Source organism: Microtus oregoni, unplaced genomic scaffold (genome assembly GCF_018167655.1).
Source record: "Microtus oregoni isolate MIOR12 unplaced genomic scaffold, Mior012 000002F_ref0000024, whole genome shotgun sequence".
NCBI classification, from domain to species: Eukaryota; Metazoa; Chordata; class Mammalia; order Rodentia; family Cricetidae; genus Microtus; species Microtus oregoni.
Genome location: NW_024543061.1, coordinates 54,331,433 through 54,350,602, shown reverse-complemented (window position 1 = coordinate 54,350,602; position 19,170 = coordinate 54,331,433). Strand labels below are relative to the sequence as shown.

Genomic DNA, 19,170 nt, shown 5'->3' with positions numbered 1-19,170 from the left:
CTGGCTGGCTTTAAAAAAAAAAAAAAAAAAAAAAAAAAGCCCAGCTTTCTTTAGCTCATTAGCCCTTTCCAACTCTTCCCGACTCCAAAGTAGTTTCCAGCTTCAAGGACTAACTAAATAATATGGCTTTGCTCAGGAAGCCCCAGAACTGATGGCTGAGCTCTGGAGCAGAGGGAGCAGCCCCATGCTCTGACCTGGTTTCCTGCGGTTTCCGGTGCAGGAAAGAGGCTGACAAGGCTCCAGGCTTTGTGGGGACCCTCCCCATCATCTCACGGCTTCCTCTCATTCGTGGAGCACTGGAGTTGCGTCAGCCCTCCCCTTGGCAAAGCCGGCGATGGAAGGAAAGCGCCGGCGATGGAAGGAAAGCGCCGGCGATGGAAGGAAAGCGTGGGGCACGTCCATGGGGTCGGAGCCTCTTGGTATTGCTATTGTCTTTCCTTTTTAAATTAACTAGGAAAAAATTTTAGAGGTGTGTGGGTGCGCACGCGACTGTGCATGTGTGTGTATTGTATGCACAGGCGGGCGGGTGCCCTTGCCCATGCAGGCTGTTGTGGAGGCCAGAGGCTGACACCAGGGTGTCTTCCGGAGCTTAGAGTTTGTTTCAGCTAGGCTGGTGGGGCAACAAGGCCCTAGGATCCGCCTACTCAATGCTAGCACTACGGGCATATTCTGCTATGGCCTCGTGTTATGTCAGTGCTGGGGACGAGAACTCAGGTCCTCATGCTAACACAGCCCCATTTACACACTGCGTCACCTCTCCAGTCCCATGATTATTAGTATGACTCTCACCTATGCTAGGATGGCCTGAAATTCTGGGTAGCCCAAGGATGTCCTTAAACTCCTGATCCTCCTGTCTCCACTTCCCAAGGGCTGAGATTACTGACATGAACCACCATATCCAGTTTCTGCGGTGCTGGAGGCTGAATCCAGGATTTTGTGCTAGCATCTCTACCGACAGAGCTACATCCTAGCTCTAACAATTTGTCCTTCTGAGATTCAGTCTGGACCAACCTTCAGAAACATGACCGTAGCCTTCTTTTGGTCATTTCTAAATCATTTGGCCCACATCTGAAGTCCCCAATCTACCTATGATCCTAAAAGTATCCTCTTGCTTTTGCATTCGTAATTTCTTGTTGTTTTGCTTTTTTACTTGTTTGTTTTTTGAGACAGGGTTTCGTTGCATAGACCTGACTGTCCCAGAAGTCACTCTACAGACCAGGCTGGCCTTGAACTCACAAGAGATTTGCCTGCCTCTGCCTCCCAAGTGCTGGGATTAAAGATGTGCGCCACCACCATCCAGTATAATAAACACTATTTTTAAAAGGAAATAAAAAGAGGGCTGGGGATAAACTCAGTGGCAGGGTACTTGCTTAGTGTCTGTAAGGCCCTGGGTTTGACCCTAGTGCTGAAGGAAGGAAGATGGAGAGACCCGTTTGTTCTTCCCCGGTGCCTAGCAGTGACTGTCGGGAAGCAGGTGCTCCACGGATGAGTGAGCATCAGTCAGGATACATTTCATCCAAGTAGCTTATCTACTTCTAGTTCACGAAGCAACAGCCATAGTTGATCCCTCTAAACACCCTGTGAGGCAGGTAAGTGAGATTTGCTTAACTTCACAAGGAGAGAAATAAGGAAGCAGGAGAGTGATTTAGTCAAGGTCAAAGTCTGTGGCCCAGGGAGCTGCGCTTGTGGCAGCTGAGAGAACACTTGCCTAGTAAGTATGAGGCCCTACTTAGTCCCTAGGATAGCAATAAAGTGTATAAACAAAAGATAGTAAGATCCCTGGCTAAAATCTCAGCCTAATAACCACTGCTCATAGTACACAACCTTTCTTGGGGTTTAAACCATCTCTCAGGCCGGGCGGTGGTGGCGCACGCCTTTAATCCCAGCACTCGGGAGGCAGAGGCAGGCGGATCTCTGTGAGTTCGAGACCAGCCTGGTCTACAAGAGCTAGTTCCAGGACAGGCTCCAAAGCCACAGAGAAACCCTGTCTCGAAAAACCAAAAAATAAAATAAAATAAACCATCTCTCAAAGGGCTCTCCAGTGACTTCACTCTTGTCTTGCTGTAAAGACCAGGTGGCCACCACAACTTTTGACATCCATACGGTGTTAAGAGTACATAAAATGCCTTTGCAAGGGCCAGAGGGATGCTGCGGTGGTTAAGAGCACTGGCTGCTCTTTTAGAAGTTTTCAGCATCATTCTCAGCCCCCACATGGCAGCTCACAAACATTTGTGTCTCTAATCCCAGGGGATTGGTTGCCCTCTTCTCGCTTTTTAAGGCATCATGTTCACATGTGGTATACAAACACACATGCTGGCAAAACATTTATGTATAGAAAAATTAATTTAATTAAAAAAAAATCTACACCAGGCATGATGTCACACACCTTTAACCCCAGCACTCAGGAGGCAGAGGTAGACTTATTTCTGTGAGTTCAAAGCCAGCCTGGTCTAGAGTGAATTCCAGAACAGCTAGGGTTGTTACACAGAGAAACCATATCTCCAAAAACAAAACAAAAAATTAAAAAATTTAGAATGCCTTCATAATACTTTGCCTATTGGAGCTTTAATACAGCCTAGGAAACAGGCAAGGTTGATCTTAGTCCTATGATTGATACTTTAACTCCAATCTCGTTTTTTGAGATAGGGTTTCATCAGGCTGGCCTCAAACTCAGTATTCCTCCTGCCTCAACCTCCCAAAGGTTGGGATTACAGACATATACCACCATATCCAGCTGAATTATCTAACCCAAACAGCATTCTTCCCACTAAATCAAGAGGACTCATTTGTGAACACCATAACAAGGCAGAAAAAAAGTAATAGGAAAAGGCTAGAAAACAGAATTCTAGACACAGAACAACAAACTGGTGTGCAGTTGTTTGGAAACGAGCAATGTGCACCCCAGCTGAGCTCCTGGCAAACTCCCTGGTCCATGGGCTTCCTCCTGCTTCAGTCCAGTTATGCGCTCTGTGAAATACAGACTTTGTTCCACAAAAGGGCAAGTCAATTCATTCAATAAGCTCAAAGTGAACACTAGTGAGCAAGGGAACAGAAGGCATGCAAACTAGCAATTCTGTCAATAAAACAAGGTGTAATGGTGCAGCCCTGTAGGCGGAAGTTTCTGTCCCACCCAGTCCCGCAGCCATTCAGTCCCAAAGAAACACACAGAGGCTTATATTAATTATAAACTATTTGGTCTGTTAGCTCAGGCTTATTACTAACTAGCTCTTACAACTTAAATTAACCTATAATTCTTTTCTATGTTAGCCATGTGGCTTGGTACCTTTACTCAGTGAGGCATTCTCATCTTGCTTCACCTGTGACTGGCTGACGATTGCATCTCTGCCTTTCCTCTTCCCAGAATTCTTAGTCTGGTTGCCCTGCCTATACTTCCTGTCTGGCTACTTCTATAAGTGAAGCATACTCGTCTTGCTTCATCTGCATTTGGCTGGTTGGTGACTGCACAACCAGACGAAGAGAATTCTGGGCAAGGGAAAGACAGAGACTCAATGGCTGTGGGACCAGAGGGGACAGAAAATTCCATCTACACATGCTTACAATCCCAGCACTTAGGAAGTGGAGACAAAGGTATCAGGAGTTCAAAGTCATTGTCAGCTATATAGTTTAAGGTCATTCTGGGCTGTCTCATTAAAAAATAATAAAGAAATATAGTGAAAATAATTAAAGTTGTTCTTCAAATTGAGAACTGGAAGACTCCAGAATTTTCATATAAGCAGCATTTTAAAGATTAATAAAGGAATGTAAGAGTAGAAACAGTATGTTTTTATTTACTGGTGCTAGGAAATCAAACCCAGGGCTTTGGTGCATGCTAGAAGAGCACTTTACCACTGAAAAACCTACCCTTAAGTAGAGAAAGTTTTAAGTGTTAAGCTGAGAAGACAGGGAACTTATCAAGGTTATAGTAGGTTCATCGAATAGGCAGTGTGTACAGAGAGTGCGGAAGGACTCGACGTTTGAGGGGTAGAGGATGATACAGAGCTGTGCTCATGGCAACACAGGGCCTAAGAGCAGCAACAGGCTGGAGGCAGAACAAGAAGTTATCTTTAAAAAGATCAGTAGGAGCTGGGCATGGTGGCACATGCCTTTAGTTCCAGCACTCAGCAAGCTTATCTCTTCCCAACAGCCAGGACTACTCATCCCCCAAAGAATCAGTAGGACATCTGGAGGAATTAGCTCTGCAGACCATACAAGCAACGCATTTCCAGAACAAAAAAAAATGGCAACTGTAGAGGCCAGATCTCCAGTTATAGATGAGAGCATCGTCTAAGAATGATACAGCCCAGTGCAAAGGGACCCACACCCTTCCTGCCCTACTTACTGTTAACTTCTAGGTGTGACCCACGTACTGTTGCTAGTCCTTAGCATTTTTGGAGGTGAAGGAAGCTTTAGGAGGAGCAGAGAGGAAGGAAGTCAGATCACCGGAGGTATGCCCTTAGCGGCGGCTATTGGAATCTCACCTTTTCTTCTGGCTTCCATAGGGTTAGCAGCTTCTTTTGCACATTCTCCCCAACAAGCAGGCCAAGGAACCATGTGCAGAAAGCTAAAAAGTCAAAAGAACCCAAGCCCCTTTCTTCTTACTTTACCCCAGGTTATTTGTCATTTAGTAGAAAACTATAGCCCCAACAAGCACTGAGGAGGCAGATGTAGGTGAATCTCTGATGTCAGCCTGGTCTACAGAGCTAGTTCCAGGACAGCTAGGGCTGTTACACAGAGAAACCCTGTCTCGGAGGAAAAAAAAAATCTTTTGGATTCTATTAGGCAATTTTAGACACATAAAGGACTAATAAACATAATTAACCAAATAGAAAGCTCATAACCCAGCTGGGTGGTGGTGGCACATGCCTTTAATCCCAGCACTTGGGAGGCAGAGGATCTGAGTTTGATGTCAGCCTGTTCTACAGTGAGTTATAGGTCAGGCAGAGCGACAGAGGAACCCTGTCTAAAACAAAAGAGCCAGTGAGTGGTGGCATAAATCTTTAATCCCAGCACTTGGAAGGCAGACGTAGACAGATCTCTGTGAGTTCGAGGCCAGCCTGGTCTACAGAGTTACACAAAGAAACCCTGTCTCAAAAAACCAAGAAAAAAACAAAGGAACAACAACAAAAAAATCCGAAACAAAAAACAAAAGAAAGAATTAACTCCAGCCAAAACAAGCTGCTTGACAGGTTGGAGATTAAGTGTTTGGCCCTGGCGCGCGTGTGCGCGCGCACAAACACACACACACACACACACACATTGCTAGGTAGGGTGACACACACCTTTATAATCCCTACACTTGGTAGACAATGGACATAGTGAGTTCAGTACATCCACGGCTACAAAGGGAAACCATGTCTTAAAAACAAACCCTTACTTTCTGTGTATGAGTGTTTTGTCTGCATGCTTGTCTTTGTACTTCATGCTTGCCTAGTTCGTCCGGAGACAAGAAGAGGGCATCAAATCCCTTGAATAGTTGTTACAAAAGGTTTTAAGCCACCATGTGGGTGTTGAGAACTGGACCTGTGACCTCTGTAAGAGCAGCCAGTGCTCTTAACCTCTGAGCCATTCCTCCAGTGACCCCCATCCCAAGGGTGTTCTCACAAAGAGCCACAGGGCCGCAGCTGACTTGGGCTATATACTTCCTCTCCTCCAGTGACAGTCCTATGTTCCTTAGGAAACATCTGCTCTTTTCATAATATCTAATGCCTCTAAAGCTATACAATTTTGAAATTCAATCAAATCTCAAACACAAGGCACAGGACAGTCTTAACTTTATTGAGATTCTTTTTAATGAAAATGGTTTGCAGTGAACAGAGCAGTCTGTAGGGGAGCAACTTCCCATATGTTGCCCGGTCCATGACCCACAGATTAAGTAGAATCTCATGTACTGATTTATTCCAGATCTCTTCTAGTATTGGTGGTGAAGAGGTGATGGATGGAGTAGGGAATACAATCAAGAGAAGTCAAGAATAAGGCTCAGTCTGGAAAAACCAGACCCTGAAGGGCCTGAACTTCAGCCAGTCGAAGTGTGCGACATCGGTCACCCAGCTGTAGCTAGTCAAGAATAAATTAAACGCTACAGCTTCGTCACCTCAACAGACGGTCACAGAACTCAAGCCAAAGTTTGAGCCTTGTGTGCACGCGGGGCCAGCATTACAGATGCCCCAGTTATGGAGATTCTGAACAGCCCCCTTCATGCTGCTCAACAGGAGACCGAGGGTTTACCCATCAGAAGTCCTCAGGCAGGCTTCATTTACGTTTCTTCTCCTGTGTGCTGGTGAACCAAGAGTCCAAGAGTTTCTTGCTGTAGTACAGTTGCCAGGCATGAACTTGGACTGCCAGTACCAACACCAGGTACATGACGGAGACAGCAGAGAAGCCAAACAGGAAGCGGTAGGCCTTGCCATGGCGGTAGAGTTGCTGTGCTGCAGGAAACATCTCCATGCTGCCGTAAATGAGGGGAGCGATGGAGAAGAGCCCCATGCTGATCATGGACAGCACCAGGTAGCTGATGTTGTTTCGAGGGAAGGAGAGAAGGCCCAAGAGAGAGGGCACAATGCTCAACAAATAAGGGTATTCCCACTGATAGGGCATAGCCACTTGATCATGTGACAAGAGCCTCAGGTGTCCCACACTCATCTTGGCAACCAACAGCAGCCATATGACCAGATGCACGTAGATCAGCTTCTTGATTTCAGACTTGAGCGTTACACTGTAAGGCAGAAGAGAGGGAGAAACAATTTTCATTCAAATTGCTCTGACCACCAACTATATTCCAGGCACCTGTACTGGACACATGGCTACAATCCGAATGACACAGCCTCTAACAGAGGCTGGGCAAAATAAAGTATAAAGTTCAAGTAAATACATATAAGCCCAAGATATCCCAGGGAGGAACCAATTTAGTATGAGATGGACTTCTAGAGCAGGCTATCTAGAGGAAAGAGCTATTCAGCTGAGGTTCTAAGATGAGTGGAGGTGGGCACTCTATGTTTTGCAGAGGCAGAAACACGCAGGCACGAAGGCATAAGCATTTAAGTATTTGTGTTTCAGGAAACCAAGTGGCAAGACACACAGGAGAGGTAGTAACAGACAGCTATGAAGACTGAACTAAAGAACAGTAACGGCACCTGGGAGGCTGAGGCAGGAGGATCTCAAAAGACAAGTTGGCCTGGATCACATACCAAGACACTATCTCAAACCATGACAAGAATTCTGAGCTGTGGTAAGAAAGATGGTTTCGTGCCAGGTGATGGTGGCACAGGCTTTTAATCCCAGCACTCAGGAGGCAGAAGCAGGTGGATCTCTGTGAGTTTGAGCCCAGCTTGGTCTACAAAGTGAGTTCCAGGACAGCCAGTGCTGTTACACAGACAAACCCTGATTTGAAAAACAAACGAGAGAGGGAGGGAGGGAGGGAGGGAGGGAGGGAGGGAGGGAGGGAGGGAGGAAGGAAGGAAGGAGGCTTCCATCACAAAGGCCAGGAGGGGACTGGGCTCCCCATTTCTCCAGCCACAGTCTGCATGTGAAGGAAGCACGTCTCTCTCAGTCTAATCCTCTCAGGTCTCAGCTGTTACCCTTCTCACAGCTTCAAGAGCAAGGTTCCTGCTCACAAAACAAGAGCTTGGTTATGAGGCACCCAGTAGGCAGGGGCCTAAAGTTGAGAAACAAAGGTCCAAAGAGCTTGTCATCCTTCCGTACAGAAAGGGCAAAGACCCAGCAGAAGAATTCAATGGATTTAAAGAAAAAATTTCATTACAGGAAATGTGGGCAATAAGAAGAAAAGGAAAAAAAATCCCTTCTGGCATTCAAGCTCCTTGAAGGTAGGATCCAGTTTGGCTTTTCTGTTTCTCTTTTAAAATGTATCTTCTGTGTCTGCACCACATGCACCCCTGTGCTGCCGGGAGGCCAGAAGTGGGCATCAGAGCCCATGGCACTGGAGTTACAGGTGGCTGGTTGTGAGCTTCCTAACATGGGTACTAGGAACTGAATTTAGACTCTCTGCAAAAACAGCAAATGCTCTTAACAGCTGAGCCAACAAGGGGCTGTCTTCAACCACCGTCAGCAGAGCTAAGAATCTGCAGGAGGCAGGAAGGTAGCTCAGTTCAGCACAACTCAGTACCTGGTGTGGGTGCAAACTTCAGGAGTCTGACCCCAAGTAGTTGAATTTATGAATATTTAAGCACAGCACAATTTGATGAAAAATTTCCTGGTGATAATCTCATGTGCAAAATAAAGCTTAAGATATGATTACATCGAAACTCTTTGTAAAGTATACGTGACATCTTTCATAAAGACAGGTCTATAGGGCAGTGATGATGCCCACTTTTAAATCCAACACTCGGGAGGCAGAGTAAGGCAGAGCTCTAAGTTTGAGGCCAGCCTGGTCTACAGAGCAAGTTCCAGGACAGCCACGGGCTACACAGAGAAACCCTGTCTTGAAAAACCAAAAATAAACAGACAAAGATGTCCTCTATAGATTGACAAACTCATGATGAAAGCCTAGGGCAGGATCTGGTATGATCTCTGCCACATAGCCCAAAGGCTACCAGGCTGTGAACCATGCATGCTGCTAGACTTCTGGGTAGGAAACAGGTTCTACATCTCCTCCCTCTGAAGAGACAGCCCAGTGTTTCACAACCCTGGCTCCCCTGATCCTTAAAAATAAAGCAAAAATAAAAACCAAAACCAAAACCTTTATTGAAAGTATAACCTGGTAAAAAAAAATAAAAGGAAAAAAAAAGGGGGGGGGAAACTTGAAAGCAAATACCAGGTCTGTTTTTGCTCACTGTTAATGTTTCAGTGCCTAAGACAATGCAAGAAAGACAGATGGCCAACAAGGACTCATCAAACCAATAGGGAACGTAGAAAGACCTCCTTACACGGACATGCTGAAACTCGGGCTAGACAGGGACACCTTTTACCACCCACACCCACCCAAGAGACCTACAATTTGGCAGCTGCCATGTGGTATTTTTTGTGCTCCCCCTTTACACTAACGATTTGCTACTTCCTAATGAAAACCTAAAAAGTGTAAGATTTTTCTCCCTCTGAAGATGAGGGAAATGAGGCTCCATTAGTAATGACTTGCCTGGGGGCAGGAGAGATGGCTCAGTGGTTCAGAGCACTGGCTGCTGCTCCTGGAAGCTAGCCTGGACTACATACCAAGACTTTACCTCACCAAATCGCTTCGGAGCTGTGCTGAGAAAGATGGCTTGTCATCCTTCTGGGTTTGGTTCTCAGTACCCACCTCAGCTGGATTCATACACGTCTGTAACTCCAGCCCCCGAGGGATCCAAATTCTTCTCTCTCTCTCTCTCTCTCTCTCACCAAATTCTTCTCTCTCTCTCTCTCTCTCTCTCTCTCTCTCACACACACACACACACACACGTTTTCCTTATTAAAAAAAAATGCGAATTCGTTTTCAGACCAGGTGTATTCCTGAAATCCCAGCACTCGGGAGGCTGTGGAGCGAAGGCCGTGAGTTCGAGGCCAGCCTGAGCTCTACACTGTGGGAACTCGATTTGACAAAGAAAAATGACTTTCCCCAGGACACACAGAGGGGCCAGCAGCATCGATCCACGAGCCTGTGCAGCCAGGATCCCCTCAAAGCATAAGGCAGGCCAAGGCGGGCCACTGGGCTTCCCCGGCCTGTAAACAGACCCGAGGAGGTCGCCGGAGCAGCGGACCCGGTGGCACACGACAGTTGGCGGAGGGAGCGACGCCGTGAGGATCGCTGGCGTCGCTTCCCGGGACCCGAGGGCTCCTCCCAGGGAAGGCCTCGGTGCTCCTGGCTCACCTCATACCTCATCTGGTAGTGCACGGCGACGCGCTCCCGGTGCTGAAAGTCGCTGCCGTCGGTGCCGGCCGCTCGCGGGCCTGCCCGAGACGCCATCGTGCAGAACCGAAGCCCAGGCCGCTGACGCCGACCGTCTGCCTCGCCAACACAGTCAAACCCCCAGCGGACCCCGTTCTCGCCGCCGCTGGACGCTTCCACCACCCGGCGTGGTGAGAACTTCCGGCCTCTCTATCCCGGGAGGACCGACTCTGTGGTTTCTCCTCCGCGCATGCGTCCTTGGTCTTTCTAACCAGTCTTGCTCCTTCCGGAGTAGGACGGCTGAGGAATTAATTTAGTCCTTAGAATTTGCACTTTTACTTGATTATAAAACATTTTAAAAATTACTTATCTCTTTGCATATGTGTGTTTTGTCGATACACACACACATATATGTACATGCACCACGTGTGTCTCTTGTGCCAGGAGAGACTGGAAAAGGATGTAAGGTAGACTATTGTTAGCTACAGTGTGAGTGCTGGGATTTGAACCCAGATCTTTTGGGCTCTTAACCGCCGAGCCTAGACCCTAAGTTCCTATTCTTGAGACAGGGTCTCCTGTGTTGAGGATGGCCTCGAACTCTTGACAGTCTTTTTGCTTCCGTCTCCCAAGGCGTGATTATAGTCTTAAACTCCATGACTGTCTAGATTTAGCATCTTTGACCAATTGTCCAGTGACTGGTTGTGCGCTTACACTTCTTGCAGCTCCGGACAACCATGAGGTTAGGGTCCAGAGCAAAGATGTCATACTCCCGAAGCTTCTGTGTCGAAAGGCGACACTCAGAGGCTTAGGAAGCACAGAAGCAGTTCTCCACTGCAGCGCTATCCATGGTGGCAGGATCTAAACTGAGTGACACCCTGCGGCAGGAGGATGAGGAGTTCCTCCTCCGTTACATAGGGAGTTAAGAGGTCAACCTGGGCTATGTGGGAAACTGTCTTTTAAGGGGGGGGGGGGGGGGCTGGAGAGATGAGTCAGTGGTTAAAAGCACCTGCTGTTCTAGAATTCACTATGTAGGTCAGCCTTGAACTCACAGAGGGCTCGTCACCATGCAGGGCGTGTATATGTCCGAGTACCTGATGCATGCCTGGAACCAGAGTTGGCCAGGAGAGGGTGTCAAATCCTCTGGAACTGGAGTTCCTTTCTGAGCTACCACGTAAGATCCAGGAAAAGAAACAGGGTCCTCTGTAAGAACAAGCTCTCTTAACCACTGATCCCTCTCCAGCCCTCTGGAGTTTGGCGATTAACACGGCAGCTCACACTAGACTGAAATTCCAATTCCAGGCTCTCTGGCACCCTCTTCTGGCCGAGGTGAGTACTGCATACACATAGTGTGCAGTCCTGCATGCGGGCCAAACACCTATGCAAACAAATGGTTGGGCTGGGCATGATAGTGCATGTCTGTAATCCCACCATTTAGAATGCTGAAGCATGAGTTTGAGGTCAGCATAGGCAACACAGAGAGATATCGACTATCATCTACCATCTATCATCTATCTATCTATCTATCATCTATCTATCTCTGCCTGTCTGTCTGTCTGCCTGTCATTTATGTACACATATCTAGTTGCTGTATGGAGAATGGGCTGGACAGGATCAGACTGATATAGATAAAGTCTATATCAGTAGCAGAAGCTAGAAACAACCCAGAGGCTTGAGAGCTGGATAAAGAAGATCTTTGAGTTAAAATATTTCTGAGAAGCTGCAGGAAGAAATAGTAAAGATGGTGTTTCTTACTGATCTGGAAAATTTTTTCCAACATGTATTAACTCAAAACAAAAATGTGCTGGGTGGTGGTGGCTCACACCTTTAATCCCAGCATTTGGGAGGCAGAGGCAGGTGGATCTCTGTGAGTTCAAGGCCAGCCTGGTCTACAGAACGAGTTCCAGGACAGCCACGGCTGTTACACAGAGGAACCCAGTCTCCCCCCACCCTCTCAAAAAAGCCAAATAATGCAAACTCCTTAAAAACAGGTGTCAGGGGCTAGGGAGATGGCCCAACTGTTAAGAACGCTGGCGGTTCTCGCAGAGGAGCCGCGTGCAATTCCCATTGCTCGCGTGGCAGCTCACAACCACCTATGACTGATCTGGAAGCTTCTAGCACCAGACATGCATCTGGTGCACAGATATACATGCTGGACTAGCCTGGTCTACATAGTGAATTCCAGGACAGACAGAGCTGCATAGTGAGACCCTATCTCAACAAAACAAGACAACCTTGATCCTTTGTAAGAACAGTAGGTGCTCTTAACCACTGAGCCATTTCTCCAGCCCTCTATTATTTTTGGGGGGGGGTCACAGTCCTGGTTAAATTGCAGTTCTATTTCTGTGATACTATCCTTTCATATGTTCAAAGACAATTTCTCGGGCTGGGCGGTGGTGGCGCATGCCTTTAATCCCAGCACTCGGGAGGCAGAGGCAGGCGGATCTCTGTGAGTTCGAGACCAGCATGGTCTACAAGAGCTAGTTCCAGGACAGGCTCCAAAACCACAGAGAAACCCTGTCTCGAAAAAGCAAAAAAGCAAAAAAAAAAAAAAAAAAAAAAAAAAAGCAAACAAACAACAAGAAAAAATAATTTCTCTTGATGCTGTCCAAGAGGCCCCAATTCCTGTTTGATTCTCTCTAGCCTCTCAAATGTTGGGACTCAGGCATGTGTCACTGTGCCTGGCTTCTTGTGTCTTTGATTTTGCTCAGAGTATCACAAGGTACGCATGAAGAATGTGTGTGTGCGAGTGTGCGTGTGTGCATGTGCATGTGTATGTGTGTGTGGGTACCTGTGGAAACCAGAAGAGGCTGAGCTGGAGCCTCCTCAGTGGGAGCTGAGACCCCAACTCCAGCTCTGTGGAAGGAAACCAGTCGCTTAGCCATCTCTCCTGCCCCCATGAAGAATAGTTGAATGCTTATCTAGCATTTTTATTTTTTTAAAGGATTTATTAGGGCCGGGCCATGGTGGTACACACCTTTAGTCCCAGCACTCAGGAGGCAGAGGCAGGTGGATCTCTGAGTTTGAGGCCAATCTGGTCTACAGAGTTACAGAGTGAGTTCCAGGATAGCCAGGGTTACACAGAGAAACCCTGTCTCAAAAACAAACAAAAACAAAAGTTTATTCTAGGAGTGTTTCACCTGCATGAATGTATGTGCACCATGTGGGTGCATGGTGCCCCAAGAGGACATCAGACCCCTGGAACCAGAATTATAGATGGCTGTGAACCACCATGTGGTCGTGGGAACCGAACCCAGATGCTCTGCGAAGCAACAGTGCTCTAACTGCTGAGCTGTCTTTCCAGCCTGTCAAACTTCTTTCTTTTTTTCTTCCTTCTTTCCTTCTTTCTTTCTTTCCTTCCTTTCTTTCTTTCCTTCCTTTCTTCCTTCTTTTTCTTTTTTCTTTTTTGTAGAGAGACAGGGTCTCTCTATATAACCATGGCTGGTGACCTGGAACTTACTATGTAGACCAGGCTGACCTCAAACTCACAGAGATCCTTCTGCCTCTGTCTTCCAAGTGTTGGGATTAAGGGCCCTTTTTGCCCTCTCAGTTCTGAGTCATCACCACAGTATTTCTCTGTTCTAAAGTGTCTTGGAAGGGTCTCACACAGTGCATGACTTGAGAGCCCTTCAAATGTGAATTCCAAAGGCAGGGACCAGAACTGAGTCCTCTGTGCCCCTTAATTCTAGTGAGATCCAAGGGCCTTTTCCAAAGTCCGTGAAGAACCCCCTCAGGCAGGCACCTCACTGCATTGGGCTGGTTTCTTTCTGCTGCTTTTTCTTTCTGTTATTCCAGTGATAAACTCAGTGTGTCAGCCGACTTGAGTCACCCTCGGGCCTATCTATCCAGAAACATCAATCCAGTACACATAGAATGTTTGGGGCGTGGATGTAGAAGGGAGGGACCTGACCCTTTCCCTAGAACTTCCTTGCGGAACTGCTTCCCTTGGACGTTCCCCAGCTCTGCCATCTGCTGGAAAGTTGAGATATTTTTGTGTTTTACTCTCAGATTTGTTGAATCACATGTTTTCTTTCTTTCTCTTTCTTTCTTTCTTTCTTTCTTTCTTTCTTTCTTTCTTTCTTTCTTTCTAGACAGGGTCTCACGTAACCCAGGCAAGCCCTGAACTTACTTTCTATTTAGATGAGATGGCCTTAAACTCCCTATCCTCTGGCCTCTTCCACCTCCGAAGTGAGGGAATAAAAGGCCTTTGAGCTCTGATGGTTTCTCTCTACTTCCCCTCAGGACATCAGATTATCTGCTTTACCTCTCCAGTTCTCCAGACATTGGTTACCACACAGACATTGGTTTTGTTCTTGTTTGTAGGTTTTTTTTTTAAAAAAAATTATACTCATTTATTCTCTCTCTCTCTCTCTCTCTCTCTCTCTCTCACACACACACACACACACACACACACACACACACATGTGGTCAGGTGACTCAGGCAAGTCAATTCTTTCCATTACATAGCTCCCAAGGACTGAACTCAGGGCATCAGTATCTGCTGAGCCATTTTGACGGCCCTTGAGTTTTTTGAAAGTCAGGGTCTTACTCTATAGTCCACAACTCTCTATGCAGAGCGGAGAGACCTGAACCCAAAGCGATGGGCTTGCCTCTGCCACTAAAGGGCTGGGACCCAGGTCAGAGCCAAGCCGACCTGGGTCCCAGCCCCTGCACCCAGCTGCACCGTTTTATGTTTTCCCCCCTTCTTCCCAGTGCATTATTTGAAAGCAAACAAAACAAAACAACAAACAGAAGACGTTTCCGCTGTTGTTTTGTGAAGCCCCTTTTCTGGTTTTTCTAGACAAGGTATATCTCTCTATGTAGCACTGGCTGTCCTGGTACTCCCTCTGTAGACCAGGCTAGCCCTCCTGCCTCCCGAGTGCTGGGACTAAAGCGCCTGTGCCACCACCACCACCAGCAGGCAGGACCTCTCTGTGTGTGGCCAAGGCTGACGCTGCCTAGGGATCTCCAGTCTCCAGCGCGTGCGTCTCCGTTCCAGCTCCTCCCGAGTGGCCTAAAGCTGTCTTGCTTTCTGCCGCTTTATCAGGGTGACAGGCTGCGAGCGCTCAATGAATGAATGTTGCCTCTTCCCGGGACTGCCTTAGCTCTAAATAACGGTGTACCAAGGGAGCCAGTGAGTCCTCCCCTGCACCTGCAGAGGCCTGCCAGGTGACCAAAGGACAGAGAAAAGCTGGGCATCTCTGAGTTCATGCTGCATCAACACCTCTAACCCTTTGCTAGCTTAAGGCTTGAATCAGCTTCCCCAACTCAGCTGTGCCTGTACATGTAGTAGGCATTAAAAAAAAAATAATACTTGTCGGGCTGGAGAGATGGCTCAGCGGTTAAGAGAAGCCTGCTTTTCCAAAGGTCCTGAGTTCAATTCTCAGCAACCACATGGTGGCTCAACCATCTGTAATGAGGTCTGGAGCCCTCTTCTGACCTTCAGGCATACACACAGACAGAACATTGTATACATAATAAATAAATTAAAAAAAAATACTTGTCCTAACTAGGTGCCTGGTTTTAGTCCCAGCACTTGGGGAGGCAGAGGCAGGTGGGTCTCTGAGTTCAAGGCCTTCCTGGCCTACAAATCAAGTTCCAGAAAAACCAAGGCTACACAAAGAAAACCTTGCCAGAAAGAAAGAAAGAAAGAAAGAAAGAAAGAAAGGAAGGAAGGAAGGAAGGAGGAAGGAAAGAAAGAAAGAAAGAAAGAAAAGGTTCTGAGAAAAAAATTTAATTTCTCATCTTAAAGACTGGTATTAAAGGCCTGTTTCCACTCATTGTACCTGGAGCTTTGTTCTTCCCCTTTAAAGATGAAGATACCAGGGGTAGGAAAGACATTTTCAAGGTTTACTGGGACAAAGCCCAGGAGATGACTCTGCAGGTACAGGAAAATGCTCTCAGCCTGGGTTTTATCCCTAGGACCTGCAGGGTGGAAGGAGAGAACCAACTTCAGCAAACAGTCCTCTGACCGCCACATATGCGCACATTACCCCACTCACATAAGTACACACATAGAAAGGGGTGGGCAAGGGCCGGAGAGACAGCTCAGTGGTTAACAGTACATGTTGCTCTCCTAGAGGAAGGAAGCTCAGTTCTCAGCACCATATAATCCGCAACCCCTTGTTTCAGGGGATCTGTCGCCCTCTTCTGGCCTCCATAGGCACTGCATGCATGTGGTCCACATAAATAGATGCAAATATTCATACACAAATAAAAGAATTCTTTTAAAAATAAAATAGATATAAAAAGGGTCTGTAGAAACTTTACAGGTTGCCAGCACTGAGCCGTTGCCACATCCGGTTCCAAACCACTGCAGTAGTGCCTAGAAGTCTCTGGTGGTTGCCCTAAACCTGAAGGAAGACACAATCCTCATTCTGATTCAGCCCCTCTGCTCTGATTTCCTTCTCAGTCTGTTTCCTTTTCAGCTTGTCCCAAAAACCAGGAACAGTCGGCTTGGGAGGCAATCCACTCCCTAGCAACCACAGGACCCATATTCCAGACTGGAGGTAGCAGCCCATTAGAATAGTTTGAACAAGACAGCTTGGTTGTACATATTTATTCTCCCCCCTCCCCCATTTTGTTTTAATTTTTGAGACAGTGCCTTATTCTGTAGTTTTTGCTAGCCTGGAATCCACCATGTTATTCAGGCTGGCTTCAAACTCACAGAGATTTCCCTGCCTCTGCCTCCCAAATGCTGGGAGGCAGGGCTACCATCTCCAGTTGTCCTGTTTTTTTTTTGTTCTTCTCCTGTGGAATCCTAGAGCTGCCATCTGCACCCCAAAAAAACAGTACTTAAGAGGCTGATCCTCTCACTTTTCCTGGTGTGGTCACACTGAATAAATTTCCTTTTCTGTCTCTCTGATTGCTAGACTTTTTGAAGATTTATTTTTATGTGTATAGTGTTTCCCCTGCGTCTATGTCTTTGCACCAGATGCATGCAGTGCCCACAGAGGCCTAAAGAGGGCATCAGATCCCCTGGAACTAGAGTTATAAATGATCATGTGGGTGCTGGTAACAGAACCTGGATCCTCTGGAAGAGAAGCCAGTGCTCTTGACCGCTGAGACATCTCTCCAGAAATGATGTGAATGTTTCTTGTAGAGGTTTTTTTGTTTTTTTTTTTAATATTTATTTATTTATTATGTATACAATGTTCTGCCTACACGTACCCCTGCAGGCCAGAAGAGGGCACCAGGCCTCATTACAGATGGTTGTGAGCTACCATGTGGTTGCTGGGAATTGAACTCAGGACCTTTGAAAGAGCAGGCAATGCTCTTAACCACTGAGCCATCTCTCCAGCCCTCTTGTAGAGGTTTTGATGTAGAAATTTTTATTTATTAAGTGTGTGCACGCACATGTGTGTGTGTGTGTGTGTGTGTGTGTGTGTGTGTGTGTTGATTCCCGTAAGGACGACCTGTGGGAGTCAGTTCTCTCTCTCTACCATGTGGGTCCTGGGGATGAAATTCAGGCTGTCAGGTTTGACAGCAAGTGCCCTTACTCGCTGGGTCATCTTGCTGGCCTTAGCTTAATTTTTTTTAGTTGTAGTGTTCATAGCAATAGATTATAGATCTTATGCTTTTTAAGCTTTTTTTGAGACTCTATTGCTCAAGCTTGTCTTGAATTGGAGATGATCCTCCTGCCTCTGTCTCTCGAGTCATGTACTTCACTATACCCAAGATGTATGATTTTCCACTCCCTTCTCTTGCTAGATTGTTACTCTGTAGCCCAGGCTGGCCTATAAACTCCCTGTAGCCCAGGCCGGTTTCACTCACAGCAGTCTTCCTGCCTTGGCTTCCCAAGTGCTTGGTGGGATTATAGTCATTACAGGCATGAGCTACCTCTCCTGGCAAGATATTTAGATATTTTATTTTAACATTACATATTTCACCTTGTTCTAATCTCTGTTTCTATATATTGCAATACTATGTTATCAATAGCAATCACTTCTATCTATTGAGTGCCTAAGTTGCAAAAGTTTTCATTATGTATATATTTTTGTTTTTGAGACAGGCCTTTACTCAATAGCCCAAGCTAGCTTCAAACTCATGGTTCTCTCTTTGTATGCCTCAGTCTACCAAGAGCTGCTATTACAGCTCTGAGCCTCTGTACCTGGCTTCAACAGGAGTGCTATTCCTTATGCAGAGGAGGGAATCAGGGCTGACGGAAGGCAATTCATGTGAGCATGAATAGCCGGTGTGGGGGTAGAACACAAACCACAGTCTGCATCTGTTGCTTCCTGTGCCCTCTTGCCTGGTACCATGTCCCGGGCAGTACCTCTTTCTTCCAGGGCTTTCGAAACATGCCTTCTTCCCTCTTTCGGGGCTTTCTGGAAGTCAGTCTGACTTGAAATCCCTAGGGGAGGGTTTCAAATTCATTCCCCATGCTCTTTTCCCTAGCTGGGGCTGGGGGCCAGGGGAGTGGTTTCACGGGACACGGAAATAAAATGGAGGGAAGCCTGGGCTGTGCCTGGCCACGCAGTATTACCAGGAGGCTAGGAGGAGAGGGGGAGGAGAGGAGCTGGGGTATCTGGCTACCAGACAGCAGGTGAGGGGGGGTTGGTGGAGCTGTGTGAGGGGTAGGGTATAAGAAACTGGACTGAACAAGAGCGCTTGGGTAGCATCAGATGGGGGTGAGGGGGCTCTGACTCTGTAGGGTTGACCTGGGGTGAATCGGAGTTATCAGAAGGGAAGAATGGTTTTACTTGACTGAGGAGTCAGGGACCCATGTCTGCCCACTCCTGGCATTCAGACTCGCTCCCTGGGCTAAGGCCTTTAAGATAGGGGCAGCGGGGACCCAGGAGCTACAGCAGAAATAGACAGAGAAGGGCAGGGTAGAGGGGTCATTCTGTGAGCAACCAGAAGAGGCTTTCCTGAGTTGGCAGCAGGGAGCTGGGGCTTCTCGGTAGCTTATGTTGAGCTCTGGGTTTGAGATAAGCAGCAGGCAAGAACCAGAGAGCAGCAATATAGAAGGAAAAGCAGAGGCACATGAGCCCAGGACTACCCCGCTAGAAACCATGGTAGTTATCTAACTAAATTAGTTAAGGCTCAGTAGAAGTACAGCGTCAACTCCTTTGCCACATTGGTTACGGTGCCAAGGATTCAGTGTGGGTAACAGCTATGGTATCGAAGAGCACAAACCTAGATAGTCTTTCACATGATAGAGAGTTCTGTTGGCCAGGGCTAAGCCTCAGGAGGGCTTTATTGCTCAAGGGCCCATGGTTAGAGCAGGCTCTCCAAGGCCTGACTGCCTGTGGAGTTTCTGGAGGATGGGTGACTTTCAGGTCTCTCCCAGCATGAGGTGGGGTGACTCACCCACTGCCAGCAGAGCGTGGACTCTGCCCCCAGGGACAGGGACAAAG

General features: G+C 47.2%; 1 protein-coding gene across 2 annotated transcripts; it reads right to left on the bottom strand.

Moving 5' to 3' along the window:
• Positions 1-5,754: 5,754 nt before the first annotated feature.
• On the bottom strand, positions 5,755-10,030 carry Jagn1 (jagunal homolog 1). Of its 2 annotated transcripts, none has more exons than XM_041638885.1 (2): positions 9,804-10,030; positions 5,755-6,712 (listed from the first exon to the last, which is right to left on the bottom strand). In XM_041638885.1, exons 1-2 carry the CDS (start codon positions 9,890-9,892, stop codon positions 6,250-6,252), a joined length of 552 nt encoding a protein of 183 aa, XP_041494819.1. In that variant the 5' UTR covers positions 9,893-10,030; the 3' UTR covers positions 5,755-6,249. The 2 variants fall into 2 exon arrangements, with proteins under 2 accessions (XP_041494819.1, XP_041494827.1); XM_041638893.1 differs by having other exon boundaries at positions 9,797-9,953.
• Positions 10,031-19,170: the final 9,140 nt, after the last annotated feature.

Bases quoted from the DNA above. Each gene is read 5' to 3' on its own strand.
- Jagn1 (XM_041638885.1), bottom strand. From the start codon at position 9,892: ATGGCGTCTCGGGCAGGCCCGCGAGCGGCCGGCACCGACGGCAGCGAC. The intron at 6,713-9,803 runs GTATGAGGTGAG...TCTGCCTTACAG, and splicing joins GCCGTGCACTACCAGATGAG to TGTAACGCTCAAGTCTGAAA.